At 41.9% G+C, this 22,106-nt stretch overlaps 1 protein-coding gene and 1 pseudogene across 1 annotated transcript; one reads left to right on the top strand and one right to left on the bottom strand.

Moving 5' to 3' along the window:
- The first annotated feature begins 11,649 nt into the window (after positions 1–11,649).
- LOC115146567 (secreted frizzled-related protein 2-like) lies at positions 11,650–14,686 on the top strand. Its single transcript, XM_029688653.2, has 3 exons — positions 11,650–12,275; positions 12,908–12,988; positions 13,154–14,686. Exons 1-3 carry the CDS (start codon positions 11,780–11,782, stop codon positions 13,456–13,458), a joined length of 882 nt encoding a protein of 293 aa, XP_029544513.1. The 5' UTR covers positions 11,650–11,779; the 3' UTR covers positions 13,459–14,686.
- A 5,612-nt stretch (positions 14,687–20,298) lies between these two features.
- LOC115146750 (toll-like receptor 2) lies at positions 20,299–21,262 on the bottom strand (annotated as a pseudogene).
- Positions 21,263–22,106: the final 844 nt, after the last annotated feature.

Genomic DNA, 22,106 nt, shown 5'->3' on the forward strand with positions numbered 1-22,106 from the left:
ACTTCAATTTTTTTAAATTGAATTTTACCTTTATTTAATCAGGCAAGTCAGTTAAGAACAAATTCTCATTTTCAATAACGGCCTAGGAACAGTGGGTTAACTGCCTGTTCAGGGGCGGAACGACAGATTTGTACCTTGTCGGCTCGGGGGTTTGAACTTGCAACCTTCCGGTTACTAGTCCAACGCTCTAACCACTAGGCTACCCTGCCTCCGTAGATGGAGGGGAGGAGACAAGTTAAAGAAGGATTTTTACGCCTTGAGACCATTCAGACATGGATTGTGCGTGTGACATTCAGAGGGTGAAGGAGCAAGACACAAAATGTATGTGCCTTTGAACGAGGTATGGTAGTAGGTGCCATGCTCACCAGTTTGTGTCAAGAACTGCAACGCTGCTGGGCTTTTCACGCTCAACAGTTTCCCGTGTGTATCAAGAATGGTCCCCCACCCAAAGGACATCCAGCGAACTTGAACATGGGCCAGCATCCCTGTGGAACTCAATATTAGGAAAGTGTTCCTAATGGTTGGTGTACTCAGTGTATATATGTAGATATAGTTGAAATAGAATTTGAGCATTGTACAGATGTGTAGATCTAGTTGACGTAGAAGCTGGACAGGGCCACAGCTCTTGTGCATCTGATTATTATCCCCCTTAGCATGAGAGTTGATTGTGTCACAGCTGCCTGAACCTCCATACTGAAACAATTTTACCTCCGTAATGGGGGGCATTTCATAAATTACACCATTATCTATATGACTGTCTGGAACTTTAATGAGATTTAAAGATTTTAATACATTTTAGATAGGATGAATTCCTTCCCCTCTTATGTCAATGTATGCAGAGGGATTACGGCTAACAAGGTCATTAGTACATGTGGTCCATGTGGACTTCAGTACATATCCTGGACTGTACGTTGATTCTCTGTTGATTCCCTACGTGATAAGTACAGAGTAGAAGTGGAACAGCCTTGTTGATCTCACGAAGCATCGGTCTGTCACTCAGACCATAAATCATATATAATAGATTCATACACTGCAGATCTAAGATCTATGATAGATTGCCACTTGCAGACCACTATGGCTGCATTCACACAATCTTTTTCATAGCTGATCTGATTGATCAAAAGAACAATTAGTGAAAAAAAAAGATCAGAATTGGGCTCCCTGTCTAAACGCAGCCTGAGAAGCTTAGAAAGTGCTTAAAGGGTTGATATTTTATTTTGCTTTTTAAATATATGATATGTACCCATTGATTTTAAGAAATGCCTCATGAGCTTAGTTCAACAGTCTTACTTACTCCATCAATATAAGATTGTTTGTAAACACTTTATTTCCTCAAAACATAGTTGAAACTCTAATTTTGATTTCATAAAAGCCCTTCTCGAAAGCCAACAACAATTCTTCTGGTACCGTGATTGGAACAGAATGTCGTATCATAGTGATGAAAGATTTGGCTTTTGGCTTAGAAATATGTCGCTAACAACCAAATTACAGTAAACATATTCAGAGACCTGACTAGCGAACTCCTTCCCAAATAGCAAGCGTTAAAAAAAATGTTGTAAAGTGCAGATGGGAAAAAAATAGCTTTCTGATCAAGGAATTGCGACTTTGATGTGAAAACATGAAAGAGAACTCTAGTTTTACATTCGAGCGGGCCCGATGGTCCAAACCCCCTTCACACCGCAAGAGACTTTATTGACGATCGATGAATTGATTCCTCAAAGGCTTCCAGTGGGGTTTGGGTTTCTCCTGAACCTGAGGAAACATTCCTTCACTAATGGCTTGTGACAGTAGTCCAGCCTGCGATTCTCAATCAAACACGTAAAAAGAGAGGGTGGGAGGGATGGAGGGGGAAGGATTACCAGCCTACAGATGAGCGGGTCGCTCCAACAAAGCTGCGTCTCATTTGACACAGTTGTAATGAGAACCTCCTGGTAGTCTTTCTGGGGAGACGCGGCCCCTTTAAGCACAGGTCTAGGATCAGCTTCCCGATTCCTGACTCTAACTTCTACCCATAAAGTTGTCAAACTCCAGATTGACCTGAGATCTATGCTTCGTTAGGGAGCATCTCCCTTGGCTATGGAGGACAAATATGGGCCAACACAGATTGTGCTGTTTGGGGTTCTTGGTTGCAGGGTACACTGCTTAACATCACCCTTGTGGTATGAATAGCAATTATGTGGTTTTGTGGAACATTGCAGTGTTGGTGACACACTGTACTTGGCACAGGGGAGCCCGACAGTTGTGGTTAGAGGTGTGGGGATCACACTGTAAGAATATTTGAAAAGGCTTTCTTGAAAAGGATCTCTCTTTTACTTGAGGCTTTTTACATTTGAGTCATTTAGCAGACGCTCTTATCCAGAGCAACTTACAGGAGCAGTTAGGGTTAAGTGCCTTGTTCAAGGGGACAGCCACAGTTTTATTGACCTAGTCGGCTCGGGGATTCGAACCAGTGACATTTTGGTTACTGAACCAACACTCTTAACCGCTAGGCTAAATTCTTAAAACCCAACCACAATGTGCTTTTCCTTTCGCCTGGTTTATTTCACTCTGACATGGGCTTTGTCTCTGAAAGAGGTTTAGGAAGAGGTTTAGGATGATGTACAGACAGTGTGCAGTGTTCTGTTCACAGTGGAGTGTATTCATGGGTGCCAAGGGAAGCCAGGCTTCCCCAAAACAATTACCAAGAAAAATACTTCGTGTCTCTGTGTTTCATAATTTCCCTTCAATTCGAAGAGAATTCTCTCACCGGAGAAAGCATCCGAGCGAGCGAAACAGCACACCTCTGTTTCTGTATGTCTAGCCCATCTACAGTTGAAGTCAGAAGTTTACACACACTTAGGTTGAAGTCATTAAAACTCGTTTTTCAACCACTCCACAAATTTATTGTTGACAAACTATAGTTTTGGCAAGTCGGTTCGGACATCTACTTCGTGCATGACACAAGTAATTTTTCCAACAATTGTTGATTATTACAGATTATTTCACTTATAATTCACTGTATCACAATTCCAGTGGGTCAGAAGTTTACATACACTAAGTTGACTGTGCCTTTAAACAGTTTGGAAAATTCTAGAAAATTATGTCATGGCTTTAGAAGCTTCTGATAGGCTAATTGACATAATTTGAGTCAATTGGAGGTGTACCTGTGGGTGTATTTCAAGGCCTACCTTCAAACTCAGTGCCTCTTTGCTTGACATCATGGGAAAGCCAAGACAACAGAAAAAAAATTGTAGACCTCCACAAGTCTGGTTCATCCTTAGGAGCTATTTCCAAACTCCTGAAGATACCACGTTCATCTGTACAAACAACAGTACGCAAGTATAAACACCATGGGACCACACAGCATGTGCAGTGTTGGGGCGGCAGGGTAGCCTAGTGGTTAGAGCGTTGGACTAGTAACCGAAAGGTTGCAAGTTCGAATCCCGAGCTGACAAGGTACATAATGTCGTTCTTCCCCTGAACAGGCAGTTAACCCACTGTTCTTAGGCCGTCATTGAAAATAAGAATTTAACTGACTTGCCTAAGGTTAAAAAAAACAACAACAAAAAAGAAAAACAGCCGTCATACCGCTCAGGAAGGAGAAGTGTTCTGTCTCCTAGAAATAAAACTACTTTAGTGCAAATCAATCTCAGAACAACAGCAAAGGACCTTGTGAAGATGCTGGCCGGAAACAGGTACAAAAGTATCCACAGTAAAACGAGTCCTATATTGACATAACCTGAAAGGCCGCTCAGCAAGGAAGAAGCCACTGCTCCAAAACCGCCATAAACAAGACAGACTACGGTTTGCAACTGCAGATGGGGACAAAGATCATACTTTTTGGAGAAATGTCCTCTGGTCTGATGGAACAAAAATAGAACTGTTTGGCCATAATGACCATCGTTATGTTTGGAGGAAAAGGGGGGAGGCTTGCAAGACGAAGAACACCATCGCAACCGTGAAGCACGTGGGTGGCAGCATCATGTTGTGGGGGTGCTTTGCTGCAGGAGGGGCTGGTGAACAACACAAAATAGATGGCATCATGAGGTTGGAAAATTAGGTGGATATATTGAAGCAACATCTCAAGACATCAGTCAGGATGTTAAAGCTTGGTGGCAAATGGGTCTTCCAAATAGACAATGACCCCAAGCATACTTCCAAAGTTGTAGCAAAATGGCTTAAGGACAACAAAGTCAAGGTATTGGAGTGGTCATCACAAAGCCCTGACCTCAATCCTATAGAAAGTTTGTGGGCAGAAATGAAAAAGTGTGTGCGAGCAAGGAGGCCTTCAAACCTGACTCCGTTACACCAGCTCTGTCAGGAGAAATGGGACAAAATTCACCCAACTTATTGTGGGAAGCTTGTGGAAGGCTACCCAAAATGTTTGACCCAAGTTAAACAATTTAAAGGCAATGCTACCAAATACTAATTGAGTGTATGTAAACTTCTGACCCACTCGGAATGTGATCAAAGAAATCAAATCTGAAATAAATCATTCTCTCTACTATTATTCTGACATTTCACATTCTTAAAATAAAGTGGTTATCATAACTGACCGAAGACGGAATTTTTACTAGGATTAAATTTGGCTGAGGTGTATGTAAACTTCCGACTTCAACTGTATCTGACACTGTCAAAGAGAGTATGACCTTGTTGCTGCCTGTAGCATTGAATACAAGGGAAGCCAGTGAGCATTTGGCATCCCTTTATAATAATTAAAAAATAATAATAATATCCAATCATTGTTGAGCTAAACGGAACGACCTCAACTGTGAATAGAAGTGTCATTGGAAGACAGTTTGGATTTGGTTTCACACCAATCACATCAAAAACAAATAGTCATTGACAGAAAAAAATGTGAATTATTGCATCTCATTGTGTTGTTGTTCTCTGGTGGCTAGCTAGTTAGATAAAATTGTCCCTTTCCTAAATTAGCCATGGATGGAGATAGCAATTTGTTTTTAATTCATTCTCCGTACTGGTTAGTGATTATATAACTGTGATTCTGATCCAACCAACCATAAATTCATACATTGTGCCCCTGGCCTGAAAGGATGGAAGTTCAATATGTAGCTAGATGTAGTAGGCTAATGTTAACTAGCAGATGGCAGCTCCTGTTTTCTTAGCGACTTGCGGGAACTCTCCGTGGTTCGAAATCAATAGTATGAAAATGACGGAAACATTAACTTGCTTGACCATGCTGTAGGTTGTGTAACTGTTTGTTAAATGAAATACGCTTTGTGGACTTCACTGGACAGATGCTGCTCTCCAGTTTTGTGATGAAACAAAGGTGTGTTTGAATTTATTCTGCCACTGTATCTTCTTATTGTCTCGGCCTTGGGCCTATATATCACAGTGGCAAGGCTAATAGACCTAATAGGTTATAGAGAAAACAACACAATTATCACAACACATACAGGTTGTGATTTGGTTTCTTTTCTGGCTTGGCTTCCCCAGTGATTTTACCCATGCCCCGTGGACCTGTGAAACCACACATTCTACGCCCCTGAACTTTCCCATTGAATGGGTCCACAACCATTCTCTGGGCCCGTATTCACAAAGCTTTTTAGAGTAGGAGTACACCGATCTAGAATCATTTTTCCCTTTCAGATCATAATGGACAGGGGGGGAGGACCTAATCCTAGGGCACCACCCCTACTCGGAGACTCTTTGTGAATACAGGCCCTGGTGTAGCGAGACGTTAAGACTCCCCAGTATAAGCCGTGCTCCCGTTTGTAACCTTTATGTCACCTCGGTAGCCCAACAGAAGGGATTGTCACTTGAACTATCAAACCTTGGGTTTAAATAGCTGGGCTTAGCCTCTGGACCCTGAGGGTCAAAGGGAGCCCAGTAGCGGGTTAATAGGGGCTTTAGTGAGTAAATACGACCTCAAGGTTGTCTTCGCAGAAGTGTTTGTGGAATTTGCACACTACGAAGAGGAGCAAGCATGAAGGGAGAAACGTTGCCCCATAAAAGCAGGGTAAACCTTTGACTCCAAGGCACTGGGGGCACCACAAACGTACCACTGGACTCAGTTGATCCTTAGACCACTGGGGGGTGCACATTTTCCCTATGTAAATAAAAAGCAGTTGTAGATAAGTTACACTCCGGTACGTGCACACTTGACACTGAGCGAGCAGCAGTCTAAATGTTATTGGAGGATGGTTAAAATGGAAGTGTCCTGTAGTCAGTTTCACATTGTCCCAACACACATGGGCCTTGCTTTGACAGCAAATACATATGTTTAAACATTCTAAATGCGCTCTAGGTGATCTGCCTTCCTGAAATGTGGGCGTAATAGGTACTATTATTTGTAACAAATCCATACAAGCCTCTATAAAGAGATGAAATGTGTGACTCAGTAGAAGGTATGCCATCTACTCATGATTCTATGATGACTCATTCCAGGAGAATTTTAGAAGTATTTTATCATGGTTAGTGAACAATAAAACACCTCATTTAAGGGAATGGGTAAATAGTCAGCTATTCATTTGGACTGAAATGCAAAACACTCCTAGTTGTTTATATTATGGAAGTTCTGTCTTGTTTTACCACAGAATAAAAGTCCCAAACTTTAAGCATTTTCCCAACGTATCCATCCTCTTTATCCCTCCCAACTGAAAAATGTACGGACTTAAAGCTATAAACTTTAATGATAGGTTTAATTCAGACACTGTAAATGACTCTCTTGTTTTCAATTGACTTCCATTCTCCTCTTTTGCCATTTACTTATATCGACTTCTAGGGCGAACAAAGTGACTGCTATGCAGACCTGATTTTCCTTCAAATACTATAAACATTTGCTTGAGCCTGCCTGGAGTGCCACTGTGCCAGGTGGGTGGGATTTGCTCTTTTGGGACTATTCCATTGGTACAATTTCGACAGGCAGGTCAATTAATCACAGCTAAAGTATTTGAAAGACAACTAATGTTATTTGAACAGATCTGCTTGTTGTGTGGTGCTGGAAGGGGATCTCGAGAAGTGAAGAAGAGATGGCGAGACCACATATACATATTGCTCTTCCTGTCCCAGAAGAAAGCTTTATAGCGAGGAATCATGTTCATTGGTTTTTCCATCCAAAAGGTGGGGGTTGTCAATTCTTGGCTTGTTTGACATGGATGGCACACGGCTAAAAGCTTTATGGGCCTCGTAACATTTTCACAATTTTAAAAGAAAAACAGCTTTATGACATTTGATAGATTTCTCATTGAATTTTTGAAAAAGTATTTCATTATAACCGTTTTGGGTGATGCCATAAATCACACCATTACAATAACACATTCTTTCCTCATTTCTTTTTTCAATGTGGTTTTTCTATCGTAAAAACCCATATAGGGGCGGCAGGTAGCCTAGTGGTTAAAGTGTTGGTCTTGTAATCGAAAGGTTGCAAGATCGAATCTGTCGTTCTGCCCCTGAACAAGGCAGTTAACCCAATGTTCCCCAGTAGGCCGTCATTGTAAATAAGAATTTGTTCTTAAATAAAGTTTTTTTTTAAAGAATTGTACATGCACATAGGTTGTGTACTCTTAGGCCTATTATAGCATACATACTGCATTATTGTCAAGGTAGGTAACATGTCAACTACAAGGCAATAACATCTTATTGTGGGACAGAGTAGAAGGGAAGTTACAAATGCAATTTGTGCAATATGTTACAATTTCTTGTGCTTAAGATCCCTGAGTGCACCTTTAACATACACCCGAATTGCAAAATTGGTATGATATCATACGAATTGTAAAATCCATAAGGTATCACAGGAAATGGATGACGCAGTACACAATTGGATGACGTGGTACACAAAAAACGGGGAACCGTTTTTGCTCGTGAGCATCTTTTTCAAAACTACCGGCTGAAATTATTCGAGAGTGCATCTTTAACGAGCAAGAACACATTTGTGTTGCTTTTATCAAATTTTAAATTCACTAGAACAATGCAATGTACATGCTTCCTTATGTTATTGTGTGTGACTGAAAATGAACATTCTTCTCAGAGTACTGACTTTCTAGTAAGGAAATGGAGGCCATGACTTAGGTTGCTGACCATGTCAACTCCAGCTCTCCCTTTTACACATTGATCTAGTTATACTTGTCGGAGCAAAGACTCCTGCGAGCATGAACAACATCAACCTTTAAAATAAAGCTTTCACCATTCGTTCTTTCTCTTTTTTTTCCCCCAAGAAGAAAATAGGGCAGGATGTCAAGGCTGAGAAGAACCATTTGGCTGTCTGTAGACGAGACTCCAGCCCAGGGGGTGTTGAGTGGGATGGGAGCCAGGCTAGGTCTGCAGCCGATGGGGGAAGATAGAGTTTCACCCCTGGGTCCAATGTGCCAAGCTCTGGTTCTCACACTGGACTATATTTCACCACCTCTGGCCTGCTCGCCTCACTACCACTGAGGAAGTACAGTTCCCACTCAGCCCAGTCAAAACTGTTCGCTGCTCTGGCCCCCCAATGGTGGAACAAACTCCCTCACGACGCCAGGACAGCGGAGTCAATCACCACCTTCCGGAGACACCTGAAACCCCACCTCTTTAAGGAATACCTAGGATAGGATAAAGTAATCCTTCTCACCCCCCCGCCCCCCTTAAAAGATTTAGATGCACTATTGTAAAGTGGCTGTTCCACTGGATGTCATAAGGTGAAAGCACCAATTTGTAAGTCGCTCTGGATAAGAGCGTCTGCTAAATGACTTAAATGTAAATGTAAATGATATGGTGTATAAACCTGAGGAGTGGGCCAGGAGGTTTAACCTCTGGCGATGATGACAATTTATCCATGCGTTAATTTGAGTCGAGTGCCACTTTCAACATAGCTTTCCAGTCCATATTTCCTAAAGACAAGGTGTAGCTTATGGGTTTTAATTAGTTCATGTATACTATTGTTTTGGGCAGCTGACTCAAAAAGCATAGGAGAGTAGGAGAGTCTAAAAGTCTAAATTAAGTGACATAGCTCTAGCTAGTAAAAAAAAAAAAAAAGTGCAAGACAGTTTTGTATAGTTTTGTAGCATGTGTGAGGTATTTCTCCCATTCTGCTGGCTCCAATTGCAAAGAGGTATGCTTGGTAGTGAAATAACTTAAATGAAATCAAATAAAATATTATTTGTCACGTGCGCCAGGTGTAGAACTTACAGTGAAATGCTTACTTACGAGCCCTTAACCAACAATGCAGTTTTAAAAAATACGGATAAGAAATAAAAGTAACAAGTAAAAATGACAAATACAGTACTAGTTTGACTTTTCAGCCATTTAAAAAAAAATGAGGGTGAGGGGAAGGGGACTAAGTCCAGAGGATCTCGTTGGGTCTAATAGCAGCAGTAAAATAACAATAGCGAGACTATATATAGGGGGGTACGGGTACAGGATCAATGTGCGGGGGCACCGGTTAGTTGAGGTAATATGTACATGTAGATAGAGTTATTAAATTGACTGCAAACATGATAATAACAGAGAGTAGCAGCGGTGTAAAAGAGGGGGGGGGGGGCATTGCAAATAGTCTGGGTAGCCATTTGATTAGGTGTTCAGGAGTCTTGTGACTTGGGGGTAGAAGCTGTTTAGAAGCCTCTTGGACCTAGACTTGGAGCTCCGGTACTGCTTGCCATGCGGTAGCAGAGAGAACAGTCTATGACTAGGGTGGAGTCTTTGACAATTTTTAGTGCCTTCCTCTGACACCGCCTGGTATAGAGGTCCTGGATGGCAGAGAGCTTGGCCCCAGTGATGTACTGGGCCGTTTGCACTACCCTCTGTAGTGCATTGCAATTGGAGGCCGAGCAGTTGCCATACCTTGTAGTGATGCAAGGGTGCAGCTGTAAAATCTTTTGAGGATCTGAGGACCCATGCCAAATCTTTTCCTGAGGGGGAATAGGTTTTGTCGTGCCCTCTTCACGACTGTCTTGGTGTACTTGGACCATGTTAGTTTGTTGGTGATGTGGACACCAAGGAACTTGAAGCCGTCAATCTGCTCCACTGCAGCTCCGTCGATGTGAATGGGGGCGTGCTCGGTCCTCTTTTTCCTGTTGTCCACAAGCATCTCCTTTGTCAAGATCATGTTGAGGGAGAGGTTGTTGTCCTGGCACCACACGGCCAAGTCTCTGACCTCCTCCCTATAGGCTGTCTCGTCGTTGTCGGTGATCAGGCCTACCACTTGTGTCATCTGCAAACTTAATTTCTTATAAACTCCGGGTTAGAGTCCCGTTCCTTGAAAGTGGCAGCTCTAGCCTTTTAGCTAGATTAGCGGATGTTGCCTGTAATCCATGGCTTCTGGTTGGGGTATGTACGTACATTCACTGTGGGGACAATGTCATTGATGCACTTATTGATGAAGCCAATGACTGATGTGGTGTACTCCTCAATGCCATCAGAGGAATCCCAGAACATGTTCCAGTCTGTGCTAGCAAAACAGTCATGTAGCTTAGCATCTACTTCATTTGACCCCTTTTTTTATTGATCTAGTCACTGGTGCTTCCTGCTTTAATTTTCGCTTGTAAGCAGGAATCAGGAGGATATAGTTATGGTCAAATTTGCCAAATGGAGGGTGAGGGAGAGCTTTGTATGCTGATATAAATTTGGTCAAATGGATTTAAGTTTCCCTGCATTAAAGTCCCTGGCTACTAGGAGCGCCGCCTCTGAGTGAGCATTTTCTTGTTTGCTTATGGCGGAATATAGCTCATTCAATGCTGTCTTAGTGCCAGCCTCTGACTGTGGTGGTATGTAAACAGCTACGAAAAAATACAGATGAAAACTCTCTAGGTAGGTAGTGTGGTCTACAGCTTATCATGAGATACATCAGCTGAGCAAAAGCTCGAGACTTCCTTACATATTGTACACCAGCTGTTATTTACAAAAATGCATAGCCCACCACCCCTTGTCTTACCAGACACCGCTGTTGTTCTATCCTGCCGCCACGACTCCGTGAAGCATAATATATTACAGTTTTGAATGTCCCGTTGGTAGTTTAATCTTGCCCGTAGGTCATCTATTCTATTCTCCAAAGATTGCACATTTGCTAGCAGAATGGAAGGATGTGGGGGTTTATTCAATTGCCTCGAATTCTCCGCCTCTTCACACAAATCATGGCGATATGGCCCTGTTTCCGAGAAAGCAGTATATTGTTTGTGTCGGGCTTGTTTCTGCCAGTCCGTGGTGAGTAATAGCAGTCCTGATGTTCAGAAGTTATTATCTGTCATAAGAGACGGTAGTGGCAACATTATGCACAAAATATAAGTTGTAAAAAAATGCAAATAAAGAACAAAAAAACACAATCAGTTGGGGACATGTAAAGCGTCTGCCTTCTTCTCTTAGCGCCATTTTTCAAATAAACCTTGGTTTGTATACATATGTTTTTGCTACAATAAGAAATGAAGAATATTGTAAACTAGAAATGTACACTAGAAATGAGAAATGAAGAACATTGTACACTAGAAAATATCCCAGTGAACACTTTCACGCATCTTTCTCTGGTGAGCTCTGTTGTTTCATTGTTTGTATTCAATAGTAGTAATTGACTTTAATTCCACCCAGACTCAAAATAATTGAGAATGTAACTCTGCCAGTCGAATGTTCACCTGAAACCGAGGAGTGAAAATGGACCAATAGATGAGATCACTTGACGACACTGACTCCTCCCAAACATGCCCACAAGAAAACACCATGTTAGGCTACTACATATTCAGAACATTGTCAGTGGTCCTCTACTCATGTAGGCTACTGATGCTGAAGAACACCTGGATGAAGGAGTTGCAGCTCATCTTTTCGATTACATTTAAAAAAAATCTTAGATCATTTGTATTTTATTTAGGCAACAACTATGAATTACTACATTCTGTCCTTAATATGGGCGATAACATTACCTGCGTGCATGGCCATCCAGGGATTATACAATTTCGGTCAGCCCGAGTTATTCTTCAAAAAGAATAACTGCAAGCCCATCCCGGCCAATCTTCTTTTGTGCCATGACATCGAATACACCGAGATGCGCCTCCCGAATCTTCTCGGGCACGAGACCATGAACGAGGTTTTGCAGCAAGCCTCTTCGTGGATTCCACTGGTCCAGAAGCAGTGTCACCCCGACACGAGGAAGTTTCTTTGCTCTCTCTTTGCACCGGTGTGTCTGCACGATTTGGACGAGCCTATCCAGCCGTGCAGGTCGTTGTGCGTGAGCGTCAAACACGGTTGCGCACCGGTGATGTCCGCGTTCGGGTTCCCGTGGCCAGATATGCTTGACTGCGAGCGCTTCCCCCAAGACAATGACCTGTGTATCCCTCCAGCGGGCATCGATTATTTCATGCCAGTTGCCAAAGAAGGTAAGGTATTGGCATAATTGGGCTAGACTACACTTCAGTTATTCAAAAAATAAACCTCAAATCGATTATATATTTGTGTAAACCTGTTTAACCAGTTCTGAAAAAATACAGGGCTTTATTATGGTAACATAACAAAAAGTGTAACATTTTCAGAAACAGAATACTGATAAAATAAATAAAGTCAAGGCAAAATATGTCTTAGCCTACAATAACATGACTACAGCAAACAGCCGATGGTATATTTTATACAGTAGCCTATTGAGAGCTAATGGAGTAATGTAATGGAGTAATTAAATAAAACGTAATAGCCTAAAAACCATGTTCCTGGAGCTCCATTCCCTCGTGGATTTTCATAAGAGTGAACATCAGGTTAATTAGTGGCGAGTCTTGTGGAATCCCCTCCTTTGGGCAGGGCCTGTGTTTACTGGGTTGTTCCCTTAATTAGGGGATGTTTAAACAGCACGATCTCCACGGGTTACTCCTGAGGATCACTCAACAGTGGAATGTGAGAAAGAATGCATTAAATAGCTTTACTCGTTACACTGTCATATGCTGCATTGTGTTATAGTTGATAGAACACCTGTTGAATTTACAGTGGGAGTATAAAACATCTGCTCTCGTTTCTCCTGTAGTGCCCAGAGTGTGTGACGCCTGCAAGGAAAAGGAGGAAAATGACAATGAAATAGTTGACAACCTGTGCAAAAACGACTTCGGTAAGTCCTACTCCTGAATTCTAAGTAGATACAGTCTTTTCTTTGCTTTTATAGATATACAAATGTCGGCTACCTACTGCAGGCCTGTTAGCACCCAGTTTCAAGTCCAACAAATCGAAACCTTAACCTCAACCTCTTCCTTTCAACCCTGCCTGCTTTGCGCAGCCCTGAAGATCAAGGTAAAGGAGATCTCCTACATGAACGGCGACACCAAGATCGTGCCCGAGACCAAGAGCAAGACCATCTACAAGCTGAGCGGTGTGACGGAACGAGACCTGCGCAAGACGGTGCTCTGGCTCAAGGATGGCCTGCAGTGTGTGTGCGACGAGATGAACGACATCAACGCCTCCTACCTGGTCATGGGCCAGAAGATGGATGGCCACCTGGTCATCACCTCGCTCAAGCGCTGGCAGCGGGGCCAGCGTGTGTTCAAGAGGATCTCGCGCAGCATCCGCAAGCTGCAGTGCTGAGCGAAGCCAGACTCAAGACCCGATGAGTCTTATCTAAACTCTAAGAGCCGGATCTGGTCCGATCCGAATGCAACTAGTTCTCAGTCAGTATTGTTAAACGTCCTGTTCTTAGTACCATGTTTATTTGATCCATCAATAGTCCTTATAAGATAACACAAATCACATACACATTACATTAAAATCAAAGACAAACAGGTGAATATTGCAGGTCTACTACATACTACCTGTAATGTTGTATGCATATTTCAGTGTTTCTGAAAAGATTCAAAATCATTATTTTCATTTTTTCATTATGCAATGCAGTCTGTTAGGCTACACTTATCCAGACTTGATGATGAGGCTGGATACATTTAGTGCATTGGCCTATCATCAGGTGAGAGGGAGAGTGTGTGGTTTCTGTGTGCATGGTGTGATATTGTTTCAGATGTATTCGTTAAGATGATGATATGGTATGTAAAGAAATACAATGTAATGTGCTTTTTTACTTATTATTTTTCTCAAGCAATGAGAGATAGCTGGCTATATTCTCTGCCTTTTAGATGGTACTTCCAATGTACCCCTGGCATTGCAAGTTCAGCAGCCCAAAGCAAGGCCCATATCATTGCAGTGACGACAATCAATTATTTGACCCTCTGCAGTCAATGGACTATGTCACCTTTTTGTACATGAGCCTCAATACTGCACTGTTTATTTTTCTACCACAATGATTGATTATGAAATATTTTTCTGTTTCAAGCTTTTTCAAGTAAATTCCTTTGACATTGGGGATCAAATTGTGGAGTGCCCGTCTACCATGCCATTTCTGTTTCTCTCAACTTTTTAAAATTACATTTCTTCTCACTATGGCAGCGTGTCTTAGGTATGTTAACTAAGTATATCAGGATTGTATATTAGTGGTCGATTGTGTTTTCATTTTTAGGGTTTTAGGGGTGAATGCAACGTGTGTGTGTGTGTGTGTGTGTGTGTGTGTGTGTGTGTGTGTGTGTGTGTGTGTGTGTGTGTGTGTGTGTGTGTGTGTGTGTGTGTGTGTGTGTGTGTGTGTGTGTGTGTGTGTGTGTGTGTGTGTGTGTGTGTGTGTGTAAAATATTGCTTTATATAGTACTCTGTAAATATCAGAAACCTTGTATTCATGTACATAGTTTCGGGAGACAGCAGCAGTTGACACGTGTGTATTCAGATGGTGATATATATTTTTGTAAATTACAACACTAAACATATGTTTGTAGAATCTTAATCTGAGAAGTGTAATTCTTATAAATGATATGCATCTTTTGGTCCCTCTTAATTAAAGGAAACAATTCAAGGAACCTTAAAATACAAGTCTTTGACTAATCAATGGCATGTTTATTAATATGTTGGGAACAGATATGAAGTGAAGAGCGGAAAACCAGACACAACCTCTTCAGAACCATTCCAGATCTAACTTCTTGACAACCAGAGCTAAATTTAGCGTATTGAGACTATGACAAGATCTGTTGAAATGTGGAAAAACAAGACGCAGACCAACCCTATTAACCTATTAAAGTATCCATCTCCCTAAACATTATCATGCCAATACAACATCCACATTTAAAGCAAGGTGCCAGGGCAAGAGATGGTACTCCGTAGCCTCGTTCATACCTGGTGCTAACACGCGTCCTTTGTCCTGATTTTGTCAACATACTGATTGTGCCCACATATGTAGACAGGTGTAGATGATCAAAAAACACATTGTGATCTGATCTTCCTGACCACCTGCAGAGGTAGCAGAGCACTCATTGTGTCTGGATATCTCACAAATGTAGACAGATCTGGACTGTAAAAACATCTAAATCATCATTATCTAGCCCTGTAAAGTTAACAGGTGGCACCATTGTCTTAAAATGAATACATTCATATTCATTTGAAACAATATCTGTCAAATAATTTGCATACAGAGGGATCACAAAATCTGGTCACAATGCAGAGAAAGTGGATTGATAAAATATACACCAAACCAATACTTTGGGCACTGAGGCCCTGAACAAAATATATATTAGGGTAAAATGTATACAATAATGAAGAGCTATCTGCTGGATATATTTCAAAAGAATACAGCTTGTACATACCTATATTTATTTTCAAACAAATTAGTAACAAACAGGACAGATGTGATAGTTTGGGGATTTTTGTTTTATCACTATCAATTTACAGATAAACATATTTTCAGAATATGTAACCCATGGGGGGATCAAAACCATATTAATAAGAGACTAATCAGTTTAGAGAAGGGAATGGTTTAATACAAATACTGACCAAGCATTCATATCATTTCAATTGATTGGCCATGATTTGGAAAAGCACACACCTGTCTAAAGATCCCACAGTTGACAGTGCATTTCAGAGCAAAAACCAAGCCATGAGGTCGAAGGAATTGTCCGTAGAGCTCGGAGTCGGGATTTTATCGAGGCACAGATCTGGGGAAGGGTACCACACCATTTCTGTAGCATTGAAGGGCCCCAAGAACACAGTGGCTTCCATCATTCTTAAACGGAAGAAGTTTGGTACCACCAAGACTCTTCCTAGAACTGGCCACCCGGCCAACCTGATCAATCGGGGGAGAAGGGCAATGGTCAGGGAGGTGATCAAGAACCCAATGGTCCCTCTGAAAGAGCTCTAGAGTTTCTCTGTGGAGATTGGATAACCTTCTAGAAGGACAGCCATCTCTGCAGCAGTCCACTAATCAGGCCTTTATGGTGGAGTGGCCAGACAGTAGCCACTCTTCGGCACGACAGTCCGCTTGGAGTTTTCCAAAAGCCACTTAAAGACTCCCAGGACCATGCTGTGGGGATGTTTTTCAGCGGCAGGGACTGGGAGACTAGTCAGAATTGAGGGAAAGATGAATGGATCAAAGTAAAACCTGCTCCAGAGTGCTCAGGACCTCAGACTGGGCCAAAGGTTCAACTTCCAACAGGATAACGACACTAAGCACACAGCCAAAACAACGCAGTAGTGGCTTCGGGACAAGTCTCTGAATATCCTTGAGTGGCCCAGCGAGAGCCCGGACTTGAACCCGATCGAACATCTCTGGAGAGACCTGAAAATAGCTGTGCAGCGACACTCCCCATCCAATCTGACAGTTTGAGAGGATCTGCAGAGAAGAATGGGGGAAACTCCCCAAATACAGGTGTGCCACACTTGTTGCGTCACACCCAAGAAGACTCGAGGCTGTAATCACTGCCAAAGGTGCTTCAACAAAGTACTCAGTAAAGGGTATGAATACTTATGTAAATGTGATGTTTTTGCTTTGTCATTATGGGGTATTGTGGGTAGATTTTTGAGGGGGAAAAACTATTTAATCAATTTTAAAATAAGGCTGTAATGTTGTGGAAAAATTCAAGGGGTCTGAATACTTTCTGAATGCACGGTAATGAATATGAATTCAGAGGGCAAATAATATTCAATATTAAAGTATTAGACCTCTCGATAAAGGCTTGAATCCCTACTGGTTCTCTAGCAGATTAGTAATAATGGCTCACCCAGTGTTCAAGAATGGCCTTTTTCCCTTTATTCAGATTACAACCTTTCACTTTCGGTTATTTGAAAACGAATTCTCCAAAATATTGCTATTTCTAAAACAAGCCATAGAAAGTTGGTTGCAATTTCAGTTTAATCCACCAGAAAAGACAGAACAAATATTACAATAAATAACTCAAATATACTAATTGATTTTTAAAAAAAAGGATATTATTGGAGAAAAAAAATGACGGTATAATCTTATGTCATACATAGGACTGGTAGAGTTATGCCAACAAAACTATGGAAATGTCTGCTCTATCCAAAATTACAACCAACTAACTACAGTATTTCAGTAAAAATGGAAGAGACAAGTGGATGGGGGAGAAGGTAAGGAACTTGTCTGTCAGTCCTGCATTAAAGACCAAAACTGGTTAAAGAAAATGATAAGCTGTGCCATACAGGCTGCAAAATATTGTAGTTGGGAAGAGATTTTCGATGTACCGATTCCATGGTACATGTTTCATGAACTGATACACAATACGACGCCGGATTCAAAACTTATAGTTTTTCAATTTAAACTATACCAAATTCTTGCAACCAGTAGAATGTATATAGACTAATATACAGTGGGGCAAAAAATGTATTTAGTCAGCCACAAATTGTGCAAGTTCTCCCACTTAAAAAGATGAGAGAGGCCTGTAATTTTCATCATAGGTACACTTCAACTATGACAGACAAAATTAGAAAACAAATCCAGAAAATCACATTGTAGGATTTTTAATGAATTTATTTGCAAATTATGATAGAAAATAAGTATTTGGTCACCTACAAACAGCAAGATTTCTGGCTCTCACGGACCTGTAACTTCTTCTTTAAGAGGCTCCTCTGTCCTCCACTCATTACCTGTATTAATGGCACCTGTTTGAACTTGCTATCAGTATAAAAGTCACCTGTCCACAACCTCAAACAGTCACACTCCAAACTCCACTATGGCCAAGACCAAAGAGCTGTCAAAGGACACCAGAAACAAATTGTAGACCTGCACCAGGCTGGGAAGACTGACTGTGCAATAGGTAAGCAGCTTGGTTTGAAGAAATCAACTGTGGGAGCAATTATTAGGAAATGGAAGACATACAAGACCACTGATAATCTCCCTCGATCTGGGGCTCCACGCAAGATATCACCCCGTGGGGTCAAAATGATCACAAGAACGGTGAGCAAAAATCCCAGAACCACATGGGGGGACCTAGTGAATGATCTGCAGAGAGCTGGGACCAAAGTAACAACGCCTACCATCAGTAACACACTACGCCGCCAGGGACTCAAATCCTGCAGTGCCAGACGTGTCCCCCTGCTTAAGCCAGTACATGTCCAGGCCCGTCTGAAAGTTTGCTAGAGAGCATTTGGATGATCCAGAAGAAGATTGGGAGAATGTCATATGGTTAGATGAAACCAAAACTCAACTCGTCGTGTCTGGAGGACAAAGAATGCTGAGTTGCATCCAAAGAACACCATACCTACTGTGAAGCATTGGGGTGGAAACATCATGCTTTGGGGCTGTTTTTCTGCAAAGGGAAACATCACAGCACAGTTTAGAAATATATGGCAAATATAAATCAAAACTGGATGGTGTTCAGAGATAGCTGGGAGGGGTTGACGGGAGCTGAAGGGTGGGACTGGATGGTGTTCAGAGATAGCTGGGAGGGGTTGAGGGGAGCGCTGAAGGGTGGGACTAAAAATAACAAAAAAACAAGATAATTCAAGTAAAATGTGTCCGTAAAATGTATATAGTGTGTATCCGCAGGAAGTAAAAGCCTAAGTATTGTTGTCCATTAGTTTACTCCAATTAGGGGAGGGATGGTAGGGTTAAGGGAAAACAATAAAGACATAATACATTAAAATATATATTTACCAAAAAATATGTGGGAGATTAGAAATGATGCAGCTAATTACATTGATAGAATCCACAATCTATCTGCGATATTAAAGCTGATGTACCCCCTAAAATGTGTATATATATATACACATTGCAATTGGTATGCTTGGTCAGTATATATATATATATATATATATATATATATATATATATATATATATATATATATATATATATAAAAAATACTGACCAAGCATACCAACTGCATTTTGCCTCCTTATGATCACTGTAGACTAATGTGAAACAATATGTCAGAAAACTGATAATCATAGTAACATGTCAGGGATTTAAATCTAACCCTTGGTAGGTCTTGCATGACCACTAGTGGTAGATAAGAGATTTTAACACACTGCAACTGAGATCAAGGTAAGCAGGTTTTCTCTAAAATTCAGGTGCTGATGACAGTGCAACCAGGATTATGGAAACTAGGCTTAGCACCTCCATTTCTTACTTGATATAAACGTATTCAGAATTGAGGTCAATAAAGAGTTGATAGGGGTGAAGAGTGATTGATTGGGATTGAGCCTGCCTAGGTTGTAAGGTCAGAGACGAAAATGGGAAACGAAAAGGCCCAAAATCTGTCCATTCTGTCAATCATTCATTAGCAAATTACACGTTTTTGTATGGGGGGCAATGAGAGATTGACGAATTTAGTCAAGATAAAAATGAATTGCTATTTTGATGGCTTATTTGATCTCATAGAGGTTCCGTAATGCTTAGGTTGTCACGGGTGTACTGATTTAAAAGTATGATGCAAGTGACATCCTGGCACCTTTGAGAAAAAACACTTTATATTGGAGTTGTCGTTGTTGAAATTCGAGACAGCCAATGAATCAACGTTGTTTCCAAGTAATTTCAATGGTTGATGTCAACACCCCTCATCTAATATTCAAATAACAAGATGTATCCACAAATCCAAAGAGAGGAATAAGTGTGAACATGACAGCCCGACGTTCCACTCTGTGGACAACAAATCCCATTGTTTGGATGGAGACACAAGCATTTTCTCATTATATCCAGTATCTCTGGTAGGGTTCAAAACATTATCTCCCATTTTTTGCCTACAGAACACTACCCTGAATTGCATTGATGCACCTTTTAATAAACAAAACATTTCACATTAAGGAAATTCCATTGTTTCAAATAACAGCAGCACAGCAATAGCATACCTACATTTTCACTCCAAATTAATGTATTTTTCAAGCTTTCTGCTCAGGTCTTTGTATTGACACTTTTAGACTTTGCCAAAACTCAGTTCACTGGTTGTCATCTTCTGGCCATTCCAGGTAGGTCCTAGAGTTCATGTCCTTTCACAGCTTACAGAGCCTTTTTGGGACGGTTTCCTTGGCAATGGGCTCCAGCAGTTTCAACGCGGCCCTGTCGTTTTTAAATCTAACAGTCTGAAGTGGGAATAGTCCAGCTCGTACTCACACAAAGTTCTGGGAGAGTGTCCTGTGGCTCTTCTCTATGGTGTCCATGATGTTGTCCAAGATCCACCTACCGGGCAGGAAGTCCCTCTTGTGGAGGTAGATCCGTAATGGCTGTTGCACTTGCTCAAGCTCTGGGACCAGATGCTCCTCCTCCCACCCAGATCTCTCCCACTATAGCTTACAAAGGCATCGTAGCCGACAGTCGCCCCTCTTGAGAACTGGCCTCCTTTTAGCTCTCAGCCAAACCCAGGTCATTTTTAGGTACCACAGGGCATCGCAATTGTAACACAGACATCCAGACACAGGACCATGAGAATGCTAGTGCAAAGAAGGGACAGGAATAATGTTGCGTGGCACTCAAACACTGATAGCCGAGCGTCTACGATGGGCATGCCTCTCACCGCGTCAGGTGACTCGCATTCATAGGCCCCAGATCCATCTACTAAGGTGGGTAGATGAAAGCCACAAAGTCACACGAACATACGAATGTGTTGGTACCAGCCTCCAGAACCCTTAGTTTGTTGTATCCCTCCAAGTCATCACAGCTAAAGGAGCAAAGGGCATTGTTGCGAATGGAGAAAACCTCCAGACAAAGGTACAACTTTCCATCCATCAAACTCAAGATCTTGTTGCCAGAGAAGTACAACTCAGTAAGGAGAGGAAGTTCAATGTTTAACAGCGTCAGGTCATTGTTGTTTAAATCAAGAACGTGCAAACTCTTCGGAAGGCAAAGGGTTGCCTTTGTTAAGTGGGAGGACGAGAGGTTCAGTAAGCTGACACTTGGAGACCAGATGCAGCTGTCAAGTATGCTATGGAAAACATTCCAACTCAAGTCGATGGTGGTCAACTTCTCCAGTTTCGTGAAAATGTGATTGTTGAAGGATTGCAGATTGTGTCTGCTGATGTTCAGGGACCTAAGCCCCCAAAGTACACCCTTGCCATAGCACAGCATCTCTTGCATTGTCAAATCAAATCAAATCAAATTTTATTTGTCACATACACATGGTTAGCAGATGTTAGTGCGAGTGTAGCGAAATGCTTGTGCTTCTAGTTCCGACAATGCAGTAATAACCAACAAGTAATCTAGCTAACAATTCCAAAACTACTACCTTATAGACACAAGTGTAAGGGGATAAAGAATATGTACATAAAGATATATGAATGAGTGATGGTACAGAGCGGCATAGGCAAGATACAGTAGATGGTATTGAGTGCAGTATATACATTTACATTTAAGTCATTTAGCAGACGCTCTTATCCAGAGCGACTTACAAATTGGTGCGTTCACCTTAAGACATCCAGTGGAACAGCCACTTTACAATAGTGCATCTAAATCTTTTAAGGGGGGTGAGAAGGATTACTTTATCCTATCCTAGGTATTCCTGAAAGAGGTGGGGTTTCAGGTGTCTCCGGAAGGTGGTGATTGACTCCGCTGTCCTGGCGTCGTGAGGGAGTTTGTTCCACCATTGGGGGGCCAGAGCAGCGAACAGTTTTGACTGGGCTGCGCGGGAACTGTACTTCCTCAGTGGTAGGGAGGCGAGCAGGCCAGAGGTGGATGAACGCAGTGCCCTTGTTTGGGTGTAGGGCCTGATCAGAGCCTGGAGGTACTGAGGTGCCGTTCCCCTCACAGCTCCGTGAGGCAAGCACCATGGTCTTGTAGCGGATGCGAGCTTCAACTGGAAGCCAGTGGAGAGAGCGGAGGAGCGGGGTGACGTGAGAGAACTTGGGAAGGTTGAACACCAGACGGGCTGCGGCATTCTGGATGAGTTGTAGGGGTTTAATGGCACAGGCAGGGAGCCCAGCCA

This window comes from Oncorhynchus nerka, linkage group LG18, assembly GCF_034236695.1.
Source record: "Oncorhynchus nerka isolate Pitt River linkage group LG18, Oner_Uvic_2.0, whole genome shotgun sequence".
Taxonomy (NCBI): domain Eukaryota; kingdom Metazoa; phylum Chordata; class Actinopteri; order Salmoniformes; family Salmonidae; genus Oncorhynchus; species Oncorhynchus nerka.

Bases quoted from the DNA above. Each gene is read 5' to 3' on its own strand.
- LOC115146567 (XM_029688653.2), top strand. From the start codon at position 11,780: ATGAATTACTACATTCTGTCCTTAATATGGGCGATAACATTACCTGCG. The intron at 12,276-12,907 runs GTAAGGTATTGG...TTTCTCCTGTAG, and splicing joins CATGCCAGTTGCCAAAGAAG to TGCCCAGAGTGTGTGACGCC. The intron at 12,989-13,153 runs GTAAGTCCTACT...TGCTTTGCGCAG, and splicing joins CCTGTGCAAAAACGACTTCG to CCCTGAAGATCAAGGTAAAG.